The 21,105-nt window shown below is 41.7% G+C and overlaps 1 protein-coding gene and 1 long non-coding RNA gene across 4 annotated transcripts in view; one reads left to right on the top strand and one right to left on the bottom strand.

Annotated features, from left to right (window-relative positions):
- Positions 1 to 1,284: 1,284 nt before the first annotated feature.
- Positions 1,285 to 20,510, bottom strand: chrna2b (cholinergic receptor, nicotinic, alpha 2b (neuronal)). Its single transcript, XM_042503196.2, has 6 exons — positions 19,791 to 20,510; positions 13,719 to 13,870; positions 12,842 to 12,886; positions 12,533 to 12,642; positions 7,913 to 9,080; positions 1,285 to 2,252 (listed from the first exon to the last, which is right to left on the bottom strand). The coding sequence occupies exons 1-6, from the start codon at positions 19,855 to 19,857 to the stop codon at positions 2,127 to 2,129; spliced, it is 1,668 nt and encodes a 555-aa protein (XP_042359130.2). The 5' UTR covers positions 19,858 to 20,510; the 3' UTR covers positions 1,285 to 2,126.
- LOC121955134 (uncharacterized) overlaps positions 6,960 to 21,105 on the top strand; it is an 83,097-nt gene continuing 68,951 nt past the window's right edge. Inside the window, exons 1-3 of one of the 3 annotated variants that reach the window (XR_015779069.1) lie at positions 6,960 to 7,256; positions 10,547 to 10,663; positions 16,691 to 16,805. This is a non-coding gene — a long non-coding RNA (uncharacterized LOC121955134). The remainder of the gene's footprint in view (positions 7,257 to 10,546; positions 10,664 to 16,690; positions 16,806 to 21,105) is intronic. The other 2 variants (XR_015779068.1, XR_006106604.2) reach the window with 2 other exon arrangements.

The following is a 21,105-nucleotide window of genomic DNA, read 5'->3' as shown; positions in this document are numbered from 1 at the left end:
AAGAAATTAAGCAACTTTTCCCAGGTTTCAATGGGTTAATGCTCCCCAGAAGATGAATAACTTTCCTCCCTCATCAAGCATCACCAACAGATCTAAATTTCCACTCAACAGAATTCGAAATGAATTCCTGTCAATGTTGGGCAAGTAACTTGTCAAAGTGGTTTCTTATTGGTAATTGGAAAACTAATTACATTACTTTACTTGTAATTAAACTTTATCTGTAAATAGTTACAATTCTTTCCGTGACTTAGCCCACCTTGTGCTGAGACTCCAAAGCTACAACACCTCCACACTTTCACCACTTTTCCACCAAATTAGCTCGGGGTCCTTGAACCAGTTCTCTTCGTGATTCCTGAAACCTTCTTACTATCTTTCAGCCAACATTTCTATCAGTTTTGCACAGAACCATTATCAAGGATGTATCATCAACAGAGGGCGCTGTGAAGTAAAGTGCAAAGCTGAAGTAAACAGTAGAAGCAAAATCGAGGATTGCACTGATTACCTGCAAATTTTTTTTCTATTATTACAAATGTTTTTACCCAAAAAAACAAGCATGGACCAACTATTAATGAGACTACTGCATGCTCTTTTTTTGTCTGACAATTTCTCACTTGACTTCTCCGTCCTCTTTTCAATCTGTCCGGCTGAGAACCAATAAACGGGCTCAGAGCAAATGTATTTTTTAGTCTGAATGCTTTGAATGGTTCCAAAGTAGGTGTGGGAAGTGGAACAGAACCAGGTCCATGTTGGTGGAAAAGGGGTGAGTGCCGGTGCCAGTGCTGATCACAGTGTTACCAGGAAATGTAATGTAATAAAGTTACGAAATTTAAAATTGTACTTTCTCAAATAAAAGAGAAAATGAATCACCTTACTGAAATGGCTTACTCAACACTGATACCATGCTTTTTAACAAGTACTTTTATAACGTCAGATCAGTGTCAACATTAACTAGAAGGGCACCCAGAGAGCGCAGACCTGCAATGTTAATCTTGCACTGTTTACACAAGTGAAAAATCATTTTTGTATCTGCACCCTTACTCTGATCCGCTCCAAAATTTAACAGGTTCTTTCTTGGCTCATCCTGCTGAAAACATAACTTCTTAGGTGGAGTTAATGAAAGATTCACAAATGTATTTAGTAAGTTTTTAATACATAAAATACCTCTGCACATATTTTTCAATGGACAAAAAAATTGTTGTTTTATATATATATATATATATATACACTCACACACACGTACATATATATATATATATATATATATATATACATACATATTGTTTGTATAAAAAAGGTTAAAAATGAAAAGTATTTACTGAAAAGTATTTGCATTTTTCCTCAAATTTGGCTGTTGGTACATTAATATACAGACTATTTGCATGAAAATCTGTTACTCACGTGCAAACTTCACACTAGCTAGGTTGTGTTGAAAATGCATAAGAGTACAGCGAAGTTCACACGTGACAAGCAGTTTGTAAATGCAGTTTTAATTACATATATTCATGGATTCAAGTTTACATTTACTTAAAATGAGGAATGTGTGTGTGCATCAGAAACACAGTTGTGAACCTGTTTTTTTATGTGATTATTTTTACAATTAAATACAACTATATTTGTCCAGAGCTGTTTATGTATAAATCACAAAAAACATTTGTAAATCCTTCTGTGTGCATTAATTAATATCAACAGTGATCCGACTCCATACATGTCACCCGAACATGCTAAAGAGACAATGTCCCAAACATTGGCAAGTTAACACACTAACATTAGTATGCTAACATGCAAAATCACGGGTCGTGCTGAACATTAGCATGTTAATAATTGCCGACGGTAGGCTTTTTAACATGCTTATGTTAGTAACCTTACAGGTGAGGCTGAGGAAGTACACCTGAGGCTGAAAACATGATGAGCTGCGTCTGAAACATCCTAAAATGGCCTTTTGATTTTTGCCTCCACTCATTAAAAGGATCTAAAATAAGCAAACTTCTGGTTTGGTGTTGTGTGAAGAGCATTTGCGGCCTCGTGAGGCCACTGACCCAGGCTTGAAATAGAGTTCAGCTACATTTTGAGTGTCAAACTTCACTAACTAGAGGTGGTTATGAATTTTTCACACCTTCTCACAAGAGCTAGATCATGCCGGCTAGCCAGGGGGGAAGGAAGAGGCCGATGGTCCCAAGCAGGCACACAATAATGAACATCCACAGGAAGATGCGGTCAATCACCATAGCGACGTACTTCCAATCCTCTTTCACCTGTGTGGAATCAAGAGCAACATTAGGTGAGAAAAGTGGAAAAAGTGAGATTATTCTGATGTCTGTAGTTTCTTACACATCTAGAAGATACGCAGCAACATTATTGTTCATTCGGAGTTGTGTTTCTGGCCACCTGGATGATGTAAGTCCAATATTCCTGAGGAAAAAGGTTCTTTAGCTGCTAGACACCAAACTCGCAGGTGATCTCGAACTGTGTGTGTCTGCTGTTTGGTTCTAAGCAAGTACTGCAACATGCTTTTCTTTTCGTTTATCTTTCTGTTTTTGTTTTTTTTTATGCAATTTTTTAAATATTTTTTTTAGCTTTTTCTCTATAAAAGGTGCCTGCAAACATGCAGACCTCTCGGGAAAGCTGCTCAGCCCTGTAGCCAGTTTTTCCTGGTGACCACTGGCAGTATTGCATGAAAAAATATCCCACAATTCACTAGCAAGGACCACACCTCAATCAGAATCAATTTTAACAATTTATTGACGTGAATGTAGATTTGGTATAAACATTGATGTTGAATTATTGGAATGGATGGTTGAGTGCGGTGTGGGGAAGCTTCGGTGGGAATCCGCCGGGGCTCCCGGGCATGACAGATCTCCAAAAGCGTGCATTATATGAGACAGGAAAAAGCCGATTTGAGATCTCTTAGGTCGGAACGGACGTAACGGTGATAAGCTTGGGAGGACCATCTGCCCATGATCTGAATGAAGTGTTATATAAGTGTGTATACCGCTGCGGGAAGCCGAGGTGGCAGCTCCGATTCTGAAAGAATGTCCGGAGTAATGCATGGGAGAGATGCCTGACAATGACGGGACCTGACGGAAGTGTTGGTGGAACCAGAAGCCGGTAACCACCTGGCCGGATTCAGATGCAAACAGAGGGTCATCTTGGGATTTGCTTTGTGATGTCTGGAAATGTAAGTAATTGGAGAGAATAAGGAAGGGGTTTAGAACTGATTGAATGTTAAAGTAGAAGACGGGAGTGGGTTGGCTAGATTAGTTGGTTTTGGTTCTTTTTAAGAATAACTATGGTGTCGTTAGGGAAAAAAGGTCCGAGAGGCAGGCCTGCCGACGTGGATCGTATCGAAGGGTCGAAGCAGTGAATTCTGAGCATCTGAGGAAACGGAAGAAGGCGAGAATGAACATTGCCTCTAGAGTTTGGTTGACGTGAGGTATGCTATATCTGGAGCCGATGGTGTGGATACAGCGTGACAGCAGATCCGTGGTTAATGGGAGTCTACGAGGATTTTGGGCTGGTTCTTAGTGTGAGTGGCCTCTGAGCAGTGAGGTGATCTGGGGATGACCATGAGCTGGCTATGACTACCGGTTAGGAGTTTAGAGATGAATGAAATGCCGCTGAGGTAGACTTTGATTGTCTGGGTTTTAATTTCCCAAGACAGAATGGGCGTGGGTGATGAAGCAGGTTAAGGTGATGAGATCAAATGAAGGAAAAGTTATGTTATGCATGTCGTGAAAGTTGTGGAAATAATTCCAAGCAGACCGATATGGAGAGAGAGTTGCATGGGGACAGGCTATTGATGATGGCGTTCTGAGATTCCAGATCAGGGGCATGAAAGCTGGGTTTAGATGTTGAAAGGCAAGGTCGAATATGGAGGAACCGGAGTCGGGTGTGCGTCTACATGAGGAGCCAAGCTTCTGAACTTCTTTATTTATAATGTCAAACTACTGCGAGATTGTCTGAGTAGATGAGGACAGATAGGCGACTCCATTCACGGCCCCATAACATGGTGGCGACGATGATGGGGTAGATCTCAAAGAGAGCAGATAAAGTGACCTGGCAGTCTCCTTCCAACTCTTGGGGCCATTTGCCTACGAACCATCTTCCATCGTAAAAAAACCCCCAAAACGGCAGATGGAGCCATGTCATCGAAAAGGTTGACGTCCTGAGGATGAGACAGGTGATCGTCTCAAAGAAGGAGATTCGTTCCAATCGCCAAGCAGACGGAGCCAGAACCAGAGCTCGCCGCGGCTGGGCGCAACGAGAGAGATGGAGGCTATGAGCGACGGGACGGAAGAAGCGACAGGCAACAGATGAGAAAGGAAGCCCTTCCCTGGGGAACAATGCGGATGCAGGCTTCGAGGGTAAGCAGTAGAGGGCACTGGCAGCCTGGTGCCAAAAGCCCCAAGGAGAGCGAACCGGTGCAGTAGCCAATGTCGTACATCTGGGGGCCCCCAACATCTCTGTGCCAGATGCCCCAGCGAGAGCTAAGTGGTTTGGTTGCCGAGCGTGCACGGCCGGGGGCAATGGCATCCCAATGCCAGACTCCCCAGCAAGAGCGAAACCGCTGCAGGCGTCGATGTTAAGCAGTAGAGGGCACTGGCAGCCCGGTGCCAGATGCCTCAAGAAAAGGGAAACGGCGCAGTGGGCGAGGTTGTACAGCCGGGGGCGCGGCATCTTGGTGCCAGAAGCTCCAACGAGAGCGAACTGTCAAAGTCACTGTGAACGTACAACTGGGGGCAGCGGCACCCCGGTGCCAGAAGCCCCAGCGAGAGCGAAGTGGTGCGATTGTCGAGCATGCGCGGCCGAGGGCACCGATACCCCGGTGCCAGAAATTCCATCAAGAAACGAATGCTGCAGTTGCTGAGGTTGAGCAGTAGAGGGCACCGGCAGCCCGGTGCCAGGTGCTCCAAGGGTACAGAGCTGCTATGGATGGCCGGGGAGAGCAGGAAGTGGCGCTGGCATCCCGGTGCCAGGCGGTCCAACACGAGTGGGCTGCTCAAATTGAGGAGGGAGAACAGTCAAGGGTGCAGGCAACACAGCGTCGAGAATCCCAGGTCAGGTGAGCTGGTGGGAGTGGGAGGGTGCCATGACACATCAGACGCATCAGGCAAACCTGACCTCTGCGGCTGGTGGGACCGAGGTGAAGCGACCGCTGCAGCCCCAGCACCCCGCTCTTGCTGAGGTTTCTTCCTTTTTTTTTTTTTTTTTTTGGGGGGGTTTTGCCGTGGGTGATGTGAGGGACTAAGGGCAGAGGGATGTCGTAAACCGTACAGCCCACTGAGGCAAACCATGTTTTGTGAAAATGGGCTCTACAAATAAAACCGACTTGACTTGACACGCCAGAGGCAGCATGTCCCCGCTTCCTATTCAGCACGGTCCGCCGGAAGTGGTTGAAGACGAACCGGCCCTTTAACAGAGGTACTGACGTCATGGCGCACGACGGGAGCCGCCGCGATGACGTCTCCCGGAAGAGCGCCGATGTTGACAGAGCGGCACTCAGATGTCAGGATGTCAAAAAGCTTGTTGTCAGTTCTGCAAAACAGTATTCCCCGGTCTTCGAAGGCGGCCGGCAATCGGGAGACCTCGCTGGAGCGTGGTGACGCCTCGCTCCAGCGCACATCGCTCGACGGCGAGCCGCCGAGCCGGCAGAGTCGAGACATCGGCGGGAGGCCGCCAGTATCCTCCGCGGCGATGGAGTAGGAGAACCGCGGCGGCGCAGGGCTGCACGGGGGCGACCGCGTCCTCTTCTTTCCGCTGAGGGTGGCGGACCAGCAGACGCAGAGGAACCATTGGCCGAGCCGTACATCTATGGTGAGCAGAGAGGAGCCAGGTGGAACATGGACCAAGAAGGGAACCGAGGGGCCGGCGGCCGGTTGCACTGCCGAGGTCGGCGTCTCCAGCACGGACGCGACAGAGAAGTTGTCGGCGTCGGACCCTGAGGACGCCTGCGCGGCCAGATGGAGACGGTGAGGGCCATGGTCACGGCTTCGACCGAACAGGTCGCCATCCGACAGGGACAGAGAGACAGGATCCATAATAGGGGTGAGTGAGCGAGCCGCAGTCGACCGAGAGCGAAACGCTACGTGGTGTGTCGGTACGCGCTCGTGCAGAATAACGAGAAGGAAAGGGGGAGATCGGGTTAGGAGGGTATTTAAGCCGGAAGAGGTGCGGTAGAAGTGTGGTCCTGCTCCTGAAACTCTGCTATATAGCTTCACTCAAAAAACATTTTCGCCTTAGACCACAAGACATCTGTAAAACTGATGACAGGACACCTCGAACTGCATATAGGATCAATTATGTCTTTTTCTATAATTGATTTTTGATCAATGATGGTTTTATGCTAGCATAAGTTTCCTTGAGCTAAGTAAAAGTGTTTTAAAAATCAAGGACTCACCCCATGTCAAATCGAATTTTTGGAAAAAAAACCCCCAAAAACTTTATCGCATAACCCTAAAGTGAACGAAGAATTCAAAAATATAGTTTTGCTGTTGTTAAACAAGATCCCTCTTTGCTAAAATGTATCAAGAATTTTCTTTTTTTCTTTTTAATTCAAAACCAGGGCGGCACAGTGGCTTTGTGGTTAGCACTGTTGCCTCACAGCAAGAGGGGCCCTGGTTCAAATCCCAGTTGGAGCAGGGTTCAGGGTTCCAGGCGGGGGCCCTTCTGTGCAGGTTATTTGGTGACTCTAAATTGCCCTTAGGTGTGACTGTGAGTGTGTATGGTTGTTTGTCTATATGTGTCGGCCCTGCGATGGTCTGGCGAACTGTCCAGGGTGTACCCCACCTTCTGCCCGATGACAGCTGGGATTGGCTCCAGCCCCCCCCTGTGACCCTTACGAGGACCATTACAGAAAATGACTGACTGACTAATTCAAAAACATGCAAGAAAAACAAAGTTTTCTTCACAAATTCAAGGTACCACAGTGTAGAAGTCAGCTCTCCTTTTCTTGCCGCTGTGTTTTTCGCTGCCCTCTGCAGGCCTGCAGTGTGCTGATGGGGGATAGAAGCCAAAGGACGTCCAGGTGCTGCTGATTGGAGGCGCACTGCCTGTAACGTCTGCTCTTTGTTGCTGCCTTGTCTTTTGATTTCATGCTTATACTACCTTTTATTTAAAGAACCTGGAGTCTCAAATAGCTTCATTTTAAGTTAAACCTTCACCTCAGTTTTGGATGTCACTCTTTTCCTGTTTTTGCTGCTCAAAGCCGAACAGCAATCATCAGCAACCACAAAGAGGGACAAAAGGCTGCTGCACACTGGGTGAGCAACTGACAGGGTTCCTGCAGCTGAAGGCAAGATGGATTTAAAACATTTTAACTTTTTTTAAATCCCACTCAGATTTAAGTATAAGACCAGTTTTCTAATAACAAAAATTTTATTTCGCCCAAATGTTTATTGTAACATAAAACATGACTTTTTGGCCAGTGAAAAAGTTAGATTATGTCAAATGTTGAAAAAAAATCCCAACCCTTTTTAGGGTGGAACACATGTAAGACAATGAACATATATTGTTATCATTAAAGTATCTATTTGGTTTACTAACAGAAGTGGGAATATCTGGCATTTCTGTCCAGTTTTCTGGGTGATTTGTGTTTCTCAATCTGCATGTGAGATTCCACTGCTCATGATGAGTTTAAAAAATTAATTTATTAAACTATTTTAACAAACAATAGATGTTATAAATTATTTTGACATTTTACAATGCAGTCTCAGAAAAAAATGAAAAATGAAATCCTACCTCCCATGTCTGAGCATTTTTAGACTTTTGAAAATTTAATTTAAGTCAATTTTATACCAGTTGAGGCCTTATTTTTAGATAAATAAATTCTATGCCTTTTTAAGGAACCGCGAGAACCCTGACTGACATACAAAAGGTCATTTTGTGTGTGAACTATGAAAATTTTATTAATACTCACACTGAAGTCGGCGTCCTCCGCCCTCAGATGGTCTGCGATGTAGTGCACCCCTTCCAGAGCGCGTATAACGCTTGGTGAAAGCAAGAATGTTGAGTCTGATACTGAATTATCAGCTTTGATTGACCTCTTAGTGGGATTGACTCTGGCCCCTGTTAAATGTCTGTTCGTCCCTGCAGCCGTTTCCTGTCGGTTCAGGCTGTTCTGTGGGTTTTTCTGCTGTGGCGGCGGGGTCGACCCTGGCGGTCTAGGCGAAGGAGGGCGGAAGGAGAAATATGACGTCAGAGTTCCCAGCTCTAAATCCTCATAAGAGCTTCTCTCGGGGTCTTCTGATGTTGTCCCGTCCCTTAACCAGTTCGCCGAGGTGCTGAGGCAGTTTCCAGATTTGTACCCAGATATCCGGCACTGCCGCTGCTCCAGCGCTGCTTCCTGTTGCAGCAGCAACAGCCTGCGACGTCGGCCATCTGGCGCAGGCCGTCGCATGAACAACCACCGTGGGATCAAGTCCAGGAAGACGGAGTGGACCCAGCGGGGCATCTTGTGAGTGCTGGGAGAGCGGTGGTGCACGTTGAGCACAAAGACGGTGATGACGATGGAGAGGGTGACGAAAATCATAGTGAAGAGGAGGTACTCGCCGATGAGCGGGATGACGAGGGATGTGGACGGTATGATCTCAGTGATGAGGAGGAGGAAGACAGTGAGAGACAGCAGCACAGAGATGCACAGCGTGATCTTCTCGCCACAGTCTGAGGGCAGATAGAAAACCAGAACGGTGAGGCAGGAGATGAGCAAACACGGGATGATGAGGTTGATGGTGTAAAACAAGGGAAGCCTCCGGATGATGAAGAAGTAGGTGATGTCTGGGTAGATCTCATGGCAGCAGTCGTACTTCTTTGTGTTGTACGTCCCCACAGCGTTGATGATGGCCCATTCGCCGCTTTCCCAGTAATTGTTTAGGTCCACCGTGTTTTCAATTTTCTCCAGGTCGATCTTGGCCTTGTCGTACGTCCAGGAGCCAAATTTCATTTTACAGTTCTGTTGATCGAACGGGAAAAAGGTGACGTCGATGCTGCAGGAGCTTTTGTAAATGGCAGGAGGGACCCAGCGGATTTTACCGGTGTAGAAAAGGTGAGCCTTCGTCATGTGGGTCACAGCAAACTCGCCATCAGCGCTGGAAGAGAAGAAATTGTCAAATGAGTGATGGAAGCATACAGATGTGAGACATCAGTTTTAAAGGGACACCCCCAGATCATTCATTCACTCATTAGCTGTAACTTATCTCCCAAGGGTTGCAGGAGCTGGAGCTCGCAGCTGCCATTGGGCGAAAGGTGGGGTACACCGTGGACAGGTCACCAGGCTGACACATAGAGACAGACAACCATTCAAGCTCACAATCACACCTTCAGACAGTTTAAAGTCACCAGTTAACCCGCATGTCTTTGGAATGTGGGAGGAAGCCGGAGAACCTGGAGAAAACCCACGCACCACCCATCCAAGATTCGAGCGCTGCCCCAGCGTGGATTCGTACCTGAGATCCTCAGGCGACAGTGCTAACCACTACACGACCGTGCCTCCACCCCAAAATCTAAAATACATTTTTCCTATTCCCTATTATTGATAAATGTCGATAGTTTTCGTGTGAGTTGCCGAGTGTTTGAGAGAACCTCTAAGTCGTGATAAGGTTGTCAGGAGTGATGCACAGGAATAAAACAGTCTATTTTTGAAGGAATAAGTAGTTTTAATGGTCCTGTTTCTACTCTTTACTCAAATATGTTATTTGAGCCAGTAAATGTCTTTTTAAGTCTTCTTTTTACCATTCATGCCTTCTTTAAAGGCAGCATGCTCTAACTACGGGGACTGAGTGTGTGAGGAGCTACTCCATTTGCTTCGAGCAAGTTTCGAGCTGCTTGGAATAAAATGAAGCGCCGCCTTTCTTTTGATCACGATGCAATGATGATGGAGCAAAACCCAGAACAAGAGGCAGCTCTGCGACAAACCCCTGACCTCATCTGGCTACACTTTTTTACACCAAAATCTAAAAAAAAGACAGTTTCATGATGACGTGATTACTGTGCTTTCCAAAAATCACTGAAATATGCGCTTTTAAAAACGCTTCTAACCTCAGCAAGTAGATTGAAGTAAACTGCAAGCTGACGTTAATTATGTCAATTTTTTAAATAATGTTTTTCTTCGATGTTATGATAAGGAAGAGATGGAGAGAGTGGAAAACATATCTCAATTATATGGGCTTTTTTTGCATTTTAAATCAGCTGACCTGCTAATCAAAACAAGCGTTTCTTTTATTTATTTTTGCACTGACTCACACATCCAAAAAATATTAATTGGAGAGTAAATCGTACTTTAAGTAATTTGTACTCCAGCTACTACCTTGCTTTTACTTGAGTAGGTTTCTTAGATACTAATTTTCATTTTTACTTGAGTTATTTTTTCAGGACTACCTGTACTTTTTTCCCAGTAAGGATTTTCAGAATTTCACCCACCACTGACAGAAAATAGTTCCTACATGAAATTGCACCCAACAAAATCTGTGGATTATCTTGAGTAATCGGGTCATGATTTCTGGTAAGAGACATTGATGTTGAGCTTTTAAATGTTTTTTTTTTCTTGGATTTTCAGCATCACAAGCCATGTGCCATCTAGTTCCATTATATTGGAGAGAAGGCAGACATCTCTGCAGCAGATATCTCCAACACTCTACACCAAAATAATCTACACTGATAAACAGCACTACAGGTAAGAGGAAAAATATAGGGCGAACTATCTCTTTAAATATCAGAGACTAAAATAGCAGACTAACAATCATATCCATCGTCTAGTGCCTTACTTTAAAAAACAAAATTATGATGATATCCCAATAATAATCTTCTCCAGTCATCTCTCCTCCATTCTCTGCTGTAATGGTGATGATAGCTCTGCTAAAGTGTAATGAAGTCGTTATCATTTCATCACTTTCGCACCTTTTTTAAAATTTTGCTCAGAGATTGTGATCACACTGGCTCGATGGAGCAGAACTCCATCATCTACTCTCTCGGTTTCATCTCCACACGGTGGATTAAGGAGAAAAGAGCGGTTTCACAATAGATTCACACCAAAGCAATACATGTATGAAGATTGTCTTATTCTGAAATAAATATTCTGTATCAACATACATGGACAAAGATGCACAATTCAAATGCAGTTAATAGGAATGCTTAACATCTTTGCTTAAATAGGAGAGAGGAAGGTTTAATTGATATAATATTTTGCCTGTGTTTTGAAATATGAAGGTGTAGAAATTTAACAGAGGAGCAAAATGCCTCACTAGATGGCGCCATTTTCATACCATACACCATCCAGTAAAGCGGCATCAATTTGAACCAATTTATCATTGTATGGGTGTCTGTTAAATCACCCATTGTCTAATGTTATCAAGTGATAAGTTCAGTATTGCTCTAAAATTTCTATTACCTTTTCAATGCAGAAGAGAAATATTTGATTTGACCTGATCATGAAACGGATTCAATAAAAGTCTCCTGGTGTATGATAGGCATAACACAACATTAAAAAATGACATCTAAAGAGAGTTTTTAGACACAGACTGTAATGTTTTGCAAAGACTGGGGATACTGCAAGGTCACTATTTGCAAGATTATAACTAGATTAATTTTTTCCCCCATCCTGCTCCTGGTGGAAAACGTACACCAAACTCCGTTTAAGAAATATGACATTGTAACAATTCCTTACATGTCTGCAAAAACAGATAAAACTCGGAACACAACATAAAAGTCTCATATGTGGACAGAACTCCTGTCAGTTCGGCATTAATATGGTCCATATAGATAAACTATTTGCGCTCAAACTTTACTCTTTGCATTTTGTTCCCTTAATTCGCTCCATTGGTTGGCTTTGTCATTTCGGTGGGAGAGGACTGTGGAAATGAGAGGAAAAGCGTTTCAGAAATAAAGATTTCTCATTAAAATAAGTGCTGCTTGGTGGATCAGATTGACGCTGAATTAAACGCCAACTTTTGTTCACTCCACAACTCCACCAGTTTCTCCTCCTTTTCCACAGTACAACAGAACCAAAACTTCTCATTGTTGCCCCTCCATGTTTACAGTCTGCTTGGTTTGCTGTTTCCTGTTGGTGCTGGAGAGAGTGCAGCTATTGGTTGTTAACAATGTCCACGTCATGGAACTGCACTTTGTGCATGAGCCAAGACCAAAAACACAATAATAAGTTAATAATATTAAACATGATTGATTTTACTGTCATGTCAAGACGAGAAAAAGACTGACTTCAGACAGCTCGGACTAAGTTTTATGACCACCTTACATCTGTATTGCATGTGTTTTTTTTTTTTTTTTTACCAAGATGTTGTACATTTTCAACTATTGTACATTTCGTATTATTTTTATATTATTCTAAAATACCTCAGAACATCAGGCGAGGAAACTGCAAATAAAAAACTAGCCTTTCAGCCAGCTGGGATGCATTTACATTTGTTTGAATGCTGATTAATGCACAATGACATTTCATTCCAACAATGTAAATTTGTCTGCAAGAGTAAAATCGCTTGAAAAATCGTTTACTAAAAAGCCAACATAAGTCTCATATCACACTAACTTGTTATAGAGGACGATGTCTGGCACCCAGATGAGTTCTGACGGCACTCTTATTGACGTCACGTTGTCGTAGTCTGATGGTCTCCAGCGAAGTTTGTAGTCATTCCACTCCTGAGGGATAAAAACATGTTTGTTTGATTTTTAGAGCTATGACCCTTATTGTCATGAAAGTCTTTCAGTTCCTCATGAACGCTGTGAAATGAGTGCTGCAGAAGTAGCTTTTCATATTCTTAACATTTTACATCACCAGAGTCCCTCTGAGGAAATAAAATCTCAATAATAAATCAACACTGACACACATTTTTCTGACCTGTTTAAGCCACACGTTGGTTGTCATCATTTGGTTCTTCTCATCCTTGCAGATAGACAGAGAGAGAGAGCGAGAGAGTTAAGGCTGTCAACTCAGGCCAGAGGAATATGTGAGTTCTTGGAGGTTTGTCAAAGCAAACCCAAATATAGCTTGCAGCAACTTTACTTCAATAACTTGATGGATGTGAAGTGTTCTGTTAACAGCTTTGCCTGTGACAGGGCAGAGGGAGCATAATCTAGTTTTCCGAAGTTTATTTTTGCTTCTGTATATGGAAAAAAATGCAAAAAACATACTGAACTGCTGAAAACACATATAGTGTATAACTGTAAAGACGTTTAAAGTTGCGGTGTCAGTTTATGGCAGTGTAGGGAAAGTCTAGCTCAGAGGATGTGGAGTGGGGGTATAAACCTGTCACCGGCCACCTACTTCACACTTCAAAACCCAAGGTGCGATGGAAACTGGTCTTACAAGACAGACCAGGAACCTGCTCAGCCTTGTAGCCAGTTTTTCCCAGTGGCCACTTGCGTTATGGCAAGGAAAAATCCCCCGTGGCCCAAAAAAGGCATTTTCCCCATAGATTATCTTGAGTAACCAGATCATGATTTCTGGAAAGAGACATTGCTGTCTGCCAAGCTGAGTGCCATCTGGTTCCATTAAAGTGGAGAGAAGGCAGACATCTCTACGGCCAATATCTCAAACACTCGGCAACTCACACCAAAACTGTCTAGATTGATAAATAAGAACTAAAACTAAGAAAAAATGCGTGTGTGACATGCATTTTTGATTTTTTGATAGATTTGAACTGTCTCTTTAAATATTACATCTTTTACTTTGTTTATAACATATATAAATACGGCAAAAATGCCTTACGACTCACCACATCAATGAGCTGAGCTATGGACAGTCCGAACTTGACGATGACCACATCGGAAATGTTTGGCACGGGTCTCGACCACTTGTTGTAACCAGCGAACAGCGTCTTGAAGAGTTCATCCTCGGCGTGCGAGTGGGTCTTCTCATGACAGAGAACTGCGAATAAATTATTTCTTTTAGTTTAAAAAGTAACTTCTCTCTTTTAAACGTCAAACATTCATAGAGGACAGATATGATATGAGAGTAATGAAATATATATAAATTGGTCACATTTATTTAACACTGTGCAAATGAAATTCTATTAAACTTAACATCCATCTTTTCTTTTTTTTAAAATTTAAATATTTATTTTAAAAAATCCATTAAATATTTCTTGGAACTGCAATATGAAGTCTTTCAAGATTTTAATAAGCTTATATGAAACTAAAGTAACTGATGATGCTACAGATGTTCTTTTGACATCAAGGTCATCTGGACTTTTTTAACTATTTTGTTGGCATTCAGCGGTTAATATTTAATGGTATGGTAATGAAAACATGTTGTGTGAGCACTGTGGAAAAGGACAGAGGCAGAGAATACAGGGATCACATCCATGTTCTCTCATCCGTGTCTTCTCTAATCCTCACTTAACAAACTGTAGTAAATCAGGCTGCCATGATATTGTGGCTTCTGCGAGCGAGGGTGAGGGTCTCATGTTTCAGCACAGAAGCCGACTCTTAACATCTGAGACCTTTCTTGGTAAAGTCTTATCGACTTTTCCACATCGTCGCAAATCTTCTGATGTCTTGATCTGAGCCCCTCGTGTGGGTCGTCTGCTGAAACCTCTCGAGGTGAGCAGGAGAAGCAGGAGAAAACATTTCAGCTGCGACCTCTCTTTATCTCTGAAATGTTATTATTATGTATGTGCAGCTTCACGAGGAGACGTGGCTTAATCCAATTGATTTTGAATATGCAGTCTAGACAGATATGCGTACAAGCTCAGGCTGAGTCACTGTATTATTTTTCTGCAGGATGAATAGCATGGAAATGGACAGGAATCCTGCCCCTCGGGGATTACCCCTCCCACTTTCATCAATGTAGTCAGAGTCAATTACACACATCATTGCCTGCTTGTGTTAAGTGGAGGTGAGCTAATTTCTCACTAGTGAAGGGTGTTTATTGTCGAGCTGTCTGTCACTCTGCGTTACAGCTGATGCATGAAACAATTAACTCACAGTTTTAAGTTGAAGCAGAGGGTGACGATACTTTGTGTACAGTTGTGTATACTATATTATGACTACGGCTGGCAATATGTTAATATTATTTCAAATATTATAATTAGGGGTCAACTGATATTTTTTTTCAGGGCCAATACTGATTACTAGTGGCTAATGAGACTGATAACCGATATGCATTTACAATGAAAATATTTCTGTCAATATTTAAAATATGGAATGTAACACGCTCCAACACAAAACTTTGCTTTAATGCCTTTAGCAAATGTTAAAACTGAAACTTTCAACATCATATACAGCAAGTTCCCAGCAACTTTTTGTTCATTAAGTTCAGTGAAAATTTAACTAAAAAATTAATAAACAAAAATAGCTCCCTCAGGCTTTACAGAGTAATAGTTTTTCCCATGCTGACACGTTCTTTGCACTTTTTAATTAATTTTATCAGTGATCACTAAAATAAAATGCTGATACAGATAATTGGCAAAATACCCAATACTGGCTCCAATAATCGTCTAGGCCAGTAATCTGTTGACCCCTAATAATAATATGAGACTAAATATCATCTTAAATTTGGGATAAAGTAATGCCGTAATCTTGTGTTTTCCTGGCTTTAAAGGTTGAATAACAGTTAAGTGAACTGAACTTACCAGACTGTTATAGCTGTTTTATTTGTATTATATGCTTTTACCCTCATTACTGATGACTATTTATCAAAATCTCATTCATTAAATATTTTGTGTCAGCACCAATAGTCAACCCTACAATACTGTTCTAGTTTCGATATCAAGTAGTTTTTTGGTCAAAAATACATACTGTGATAGACTTTCTACAAAACATGAATACAAAACTAAGACACTTTCCCAAGTGGTCAAATAACGATGCTTTGTCACGGCCTTCTGCGTCTGATAGTGATGCAAAGGGCAATCATTAGCGAATCTGTAATACACGGCTGAAGCACACTGACTTTTGGTTTTTATGTCAGTTACTCTCAGCGTTAAGTACTGACGTGGACAGATTTACGTTGGAGTTAGTTGAAAGCCTTGTAGATCTCATAAAGACGTCAATATCACACGCTGTCACATCATCTAGGCAGGACGCCTGCCAAACTGCAGACCAATGTTCAAAACCAATAACACTGGTTGTTTTTTGATGTCTCTTCACAATGTTTCCCGTCAGAGTTTGAGCCGAGGAACCTGTGTGTTTTTAAAAATACTATCTGCTGTTCTAGCAGCTTTTGTACCACCAAATTGTGGAGTTTAAAGCCAAAACATAATCTTTTCCTAATCATAACCATTTGATTTTTGTGCCTAAACCTCACAACACCCTCAACACAGTATGTTGAGAAATGTTACAAAATAATGTGCAAATGTGATTTGCAAAAACACACAATATAATCATTTTTTTCTGGAAATTGGGATGTTGCAATAAGCCAATATCTACCATTTTATTGGGCCTGTTCTAGTGTATTATAGAGTATGTGTGAACCTACATTGGTCATTCATTCTCCTGTTAGTAATTTATTATTAATATTATTTAACAATTTCATTAACTTTAATAATTGTTAAATGTACAGAAAGAGAACTTTTGTTATAAGCAAAAATCTCATAGCAGCTTCTCTGGCGAGATCAATATAAGGACGTGTTGATGTAAAGCCTTACACGGAAGCCAAACCTTAAGAGTCATTATTAAAAATCAATCAATAGAGACGTCATTGGGTTTACATGCCATTAACACCCACTCCCTCTGGATCTCTGTTTGACAGGGCGTAATGCAACCCAATGATCCATCAAAGACCTGAAAATCAGACCTTGGACCACCTGCATCTGGCAGCACTGATGGTTGCTTATAGCCAAGGCCACATCATTACGTGACCACGGGTGAGTTGCTGCCCTGACGACCATATTGACACGTATTTACGACCAATAAGTGTAGGACAGTCCAGTGGAGGATAAACAGGTGAGGGCTTTAATGTTGCATGGAGAGCACCTGAGGGAAATCTGTTTGAATGATTTATTGCCTATATGCTAATTCTTTGGCTTGAAGGTCTTTAACAAAGAAAACCTGCACAAATATGCAGATGAAGCCTCTATGTAACACAGCTGCCTCGTGGATATCATGTAAAGTGACAATTTAGGCAAGACATAATTGTTTTAACAATAGTTTTTTTGGGGGGAAAAAGAGGCAGTAGATGTGGTACAGAGTATGAATTCAGAGTTAATTTGCCCATGGTGCACTTGGGCTCATCATCTGCCACCTTGAACTAATTTCACTCTGGCAAACAAGCATGCACCAGAGACTTCTTATCTGTTCTCCTGACAGTCAGGGCGGTGCATGTTCATCTGTCCGTGCATCTGGGAAGGACCAGATGTGGGGCTTTCAAAAAAAAAAAAAAAAAAGAATTCGCTCCTGGGCGCCATAGATCAAAGGCTGCTGCCAGCGGAGACTTGAAATGAGATGACACCTCCAACATCCAGCACACTGGGGCCGCGCGTGTTGGACCGTGGCCAAACCCCTTGGCGAGGCGCATGAAACACTGACCAGTTCAGATGTTCGACTCAGCAGCTTCTCAAGCCAGGGGCGCTCTCGTGAAATTGGTGCTGTCAAATATTTAAGAGTAAAAAGTTCACTTAAAAAACAACATGCAACAAATTTTCCGGTGAGCTGGCTAAAATTGTGGTCAGGAAGCTTTCAGTGACATAATGAGATGGCACGAGATCAAGCACCTGCACACCTGATTGCTATAGCATGTCAAGATGGAGGGAGGGGCCAGAAAAGCCCTCTTTTACGTAAGTAAAAAGACAACGTATGTTATCTTAAACCTCTTAGTGAGCCCCAGTTTATGCACAAAACTCCTCCTTCCTTTGAGTCATCTCTTTAAAAGCAGAGCAAATAGGTTTAATCTCTTTTAAAAATATGGGGAGAAGGCAACTAGCAATCTAACAAGGCTTGGCCCAAAAATGTGCCAAAACATTTTGGTTAAATGTCACAAGAAAATTACCTGAAATTGAGCAGGAAATAAAACCCAAAACAAACAAAACATAGAGTTTTTATTTTATATATTTTGATATATTTCTTTTTTTCCCTCAAACATAATTTTAAATATAAACCTGTTTAATAAACATAGTTTTCTGGATATTTTTCCATATTATCCCTATTATTTGGGTCTTTTTCTATTAACACCCATTCTTTTTCAATATTAATTTTTAGGTAATTTTCTTGTCACATTTACTGATTTCTTGTAATTTGTGAGACGTTTTTTATAAAGTTGGTCATTCCTTTATTCCCTATATTTTTTAAATAAAGCAAATCAATTTGCTTCAAAGGGTCTGGTACACAGCACAACAAAACTGATGCTGATCCAGGTTTGAAAGGGTTAAGAGAGAACTCAATACAATATATATATAAGACCTCCACTGTCAAGCTTGATTGATTTAAGGTCAAACTGAAATCAACTATTATCATCTTAGACACTGTCCACAAAACGGGTATATCCTCTTGAAAAATGTACCCAGTTGAAAAAGTCTAATAATAATGACAATGAGGGTAATTAAAATTAATTAGGTTAATCTACATGTTGCCAACAGGAAAGTGCAAGTACACACTAAAAAACAAAGTATTAGGTTTAGAGGCATATCATCAGTGTATTCATAACATCAGAAATGTTGACTTTAATTACGGTTCCCACATATTTTAATGGAAGAAATTCAATTCAATTCAGTTTTCCATGTTTTTTCCAGGACTGAGAATAACAATTTCATGACCATTTACAACGTATAAGTACACAGAGCATTTGGAGTACATTAGGCTGTACCATTAAGTTTTGAGTACCAAATCGTAAACAAAATGTCACATATGGATGCATATTAGAGCAACACTAAGCCAACAGCTACAGAAGATAAATTGGCCACCATGTTGCTTTTTCGGGGCAAAAAATCTCACAGCTAAATTAAATAACAATTAATTGTTATTAATAATTTGCTGTTATGTTATGTTACCTAGGTTATCTCCAGTGGATTACTTTAACAATTACTTTCATTATACACAACAATAGTCCATAACATTTCCAAAACAAAGATACTCAACCTGCCCATATATGGGCAGTATATAACATGTTTGAAGGATTTTAGACAATTCTAGGATTTTAGTGCATTTGTCAGATTTTTAGGACGTTTCTCAGATTTTAGGTCGTTTTTCGGCTTTTAGGACATTTTTAGGATTTTGAGGATGTTTCTAGGATTTCTTGTATTTTAGGATGTTTCTGGGATTTTGAGCCTTTCTAGAATTTCACGACGTTTCTAGTAGGCTATTTTAGGACGTTTCAAGTTTTTTTAGGACCTTTCTCAGATTTTAGGACATTTCTTGAATTTTGGGACACTTTTTTTATAAACAAGCTCTATTTTGATGCTGTTTTATGCACTCTGGCACCTTATGTATACCAAAAGTGTACCCCCCCCCAAAAAAAAAACCAAAAAAAAAAACCAGTATGAATCACTTTACTTTTATTGTGACTTAGAAAATGTTTGGGGGTGTAAATAGTGCTGTAAATTGAGTATCAGATGTAACTAGTTACTTTCAGACACTGTGCAAACCATACTGATACACGAGCTAAGAAAACGTTTGCCGTTAACAGACTGCGCGCGGGGTGACATAAATATTGGGTAGGTGTTTTGACACTGAAAAGTAAGCTTGTATTTTAAATCGAGTAACTTTAATCTTATTCGACGTTTAGAACTTATTACTGTGAGAAAAAAAAAGTTTTTTAGCGCTCTGGTCGTCAGTTAGCAAACATCTGCGTTAAACATGATATTTTGGCGCTGTTACGACGTCGACTGACGTCGTTAAAATATTTAAGAAGCGCTTACCTGACTGACACATGAGCAGCGAACAAAGGATGGCCGTCCTCGCAGAGAACAGGTGGTTGTGTCCCATTTTGCACTCTGTCAGTGAGAAGTTCACCGGAGAGCACGGAGGCGTTTCCGTCCGCTGTCAAAACGTTACCTTGAAACTGTGATTTGTGGGCAAAATCTGTCATCTTCGCGGCTGGGAGGCATATCAGGACAACTTTACCACCGCTGTTGGTATAGCTGCGTTTACAATTGTGGGCGGAGAGTAAGTGTGACGGTACTCGGACTGAGTAACTTAACGGTATTTTCTCTAAAGCATCTCTACATCGATGCATGTGTCACTTATCCCACTTTAGCCCAGTTCAGACAGGATAGGAGCGGGTGATGTACCTCTTGTTGATGTACCTCGCGCTCCAAAACCAATCCGGTGCTGAATCAGGGAGCGGCTCTGTAGCTTACCTTTGGTGTATTTTCAGATTTAAGCTTTTAGAAATGGCTTTACAAAGCAGCTCTCAGGAAATTAACCTACAGAAAATAGTCCGGGTTGTTGTTGAGTATATCATCCAAACAATTCCATCTTTTTACGCACGGTGCCAAGAATTTACGCGTCCTTGGTAACCTAATCTAAGACTTTGTTATCCTTGTAGAAATCTAAAGCTTTTTTTCCCCATGGTTCGGGGCATTTTTAGTGGCCAGTTGGGTCTATGAGGACCGCAAAACAGCATCATCCACTGTGGGAAGACAGGACCAGTCTGAGGACCTCGCGTCTTTCATCTGGTACCTAAACAGTCCCCCCTCCTTCCCCCTTTCTCTCTCTTTCACTCTTTCACACACGCACATAGGGTTCAGCATATAAATGGTACCTTGCACTTGTTGGAAACGATCAATCAATAATTCCACATTGATCCCATATCGCTTGAAAAGAGGAAAGACTGATCGTTTGTTTATTTATTTATTTATTTTTTAAAACATTTAAGGGTGTGTTGTAAGTGACACATGCAGCTGAAACATCCGTGGGGTGTTTCTGTGGAAGACAGCTAGAGGGCAGACTAGGTGAATGAATATGCCCTGTGAAGTCGAGTCCTCGTAAGACAGTGGTTCCCAACCGGTCCAGCCATGGGGTCCAGATTTTTCCTTAGTCATAAATTCATGCTTCACATACAAGAGAAATTACCACTTAATCAGTTTTATTTAACAATATATAAACAACACACGGGCTTAGAGCACCATGAAATTCAAACGTGTTGCAAGAATGAACAGCAGTTACTTAAAACTTAGTGAAGAAATAGCATTGCAACAAAAAAATGCATATAATTGCTTCAGTATCAGTGTC

This window comes from Plectropomus leopardus, chromosome 16 (assembly GCF_026936395.1).
Source record: "Plectropomus leopardus strain MGB_pleo_1.0 chromosome 16, ASM2693639v1, whole genome shotgun sequence".
Lineage (NCBI taxonomy): Eukaryota > Metazoa > Chordata > Actinopteri > Perciformes > Serranidae > Plectropomus > Plectropomus leopardus.
This window is presented reverse-complemented; position numbering and strand designations above follow the sequence as displayed.

Excerpts from the sequence above, each read along its gene's own strand:
- chrna2b (XM_042503196.2), bottom strand. The coding sequence starts at position 19,857 with ATGGGACACAACCACCTGTTCTCTGCGAGGACGGCCATCCTTTGTTCG. Across the intron at positions 12,643-12,841 it reads CCAACGTGTGGCTTAAACAG|GAGTGGAATGACTACAAACT; the intron begins GTCAGAAAAATG and ends TTTATCCCTCAG. Across the intron at positions 9,081-12,532 it reads GACATCGTCCTCTATAACAA|CGCTGATGGCGAGTTTGCTG; the intron begins GTTAGTGTGATA and ends CTTCTCTTCCAG.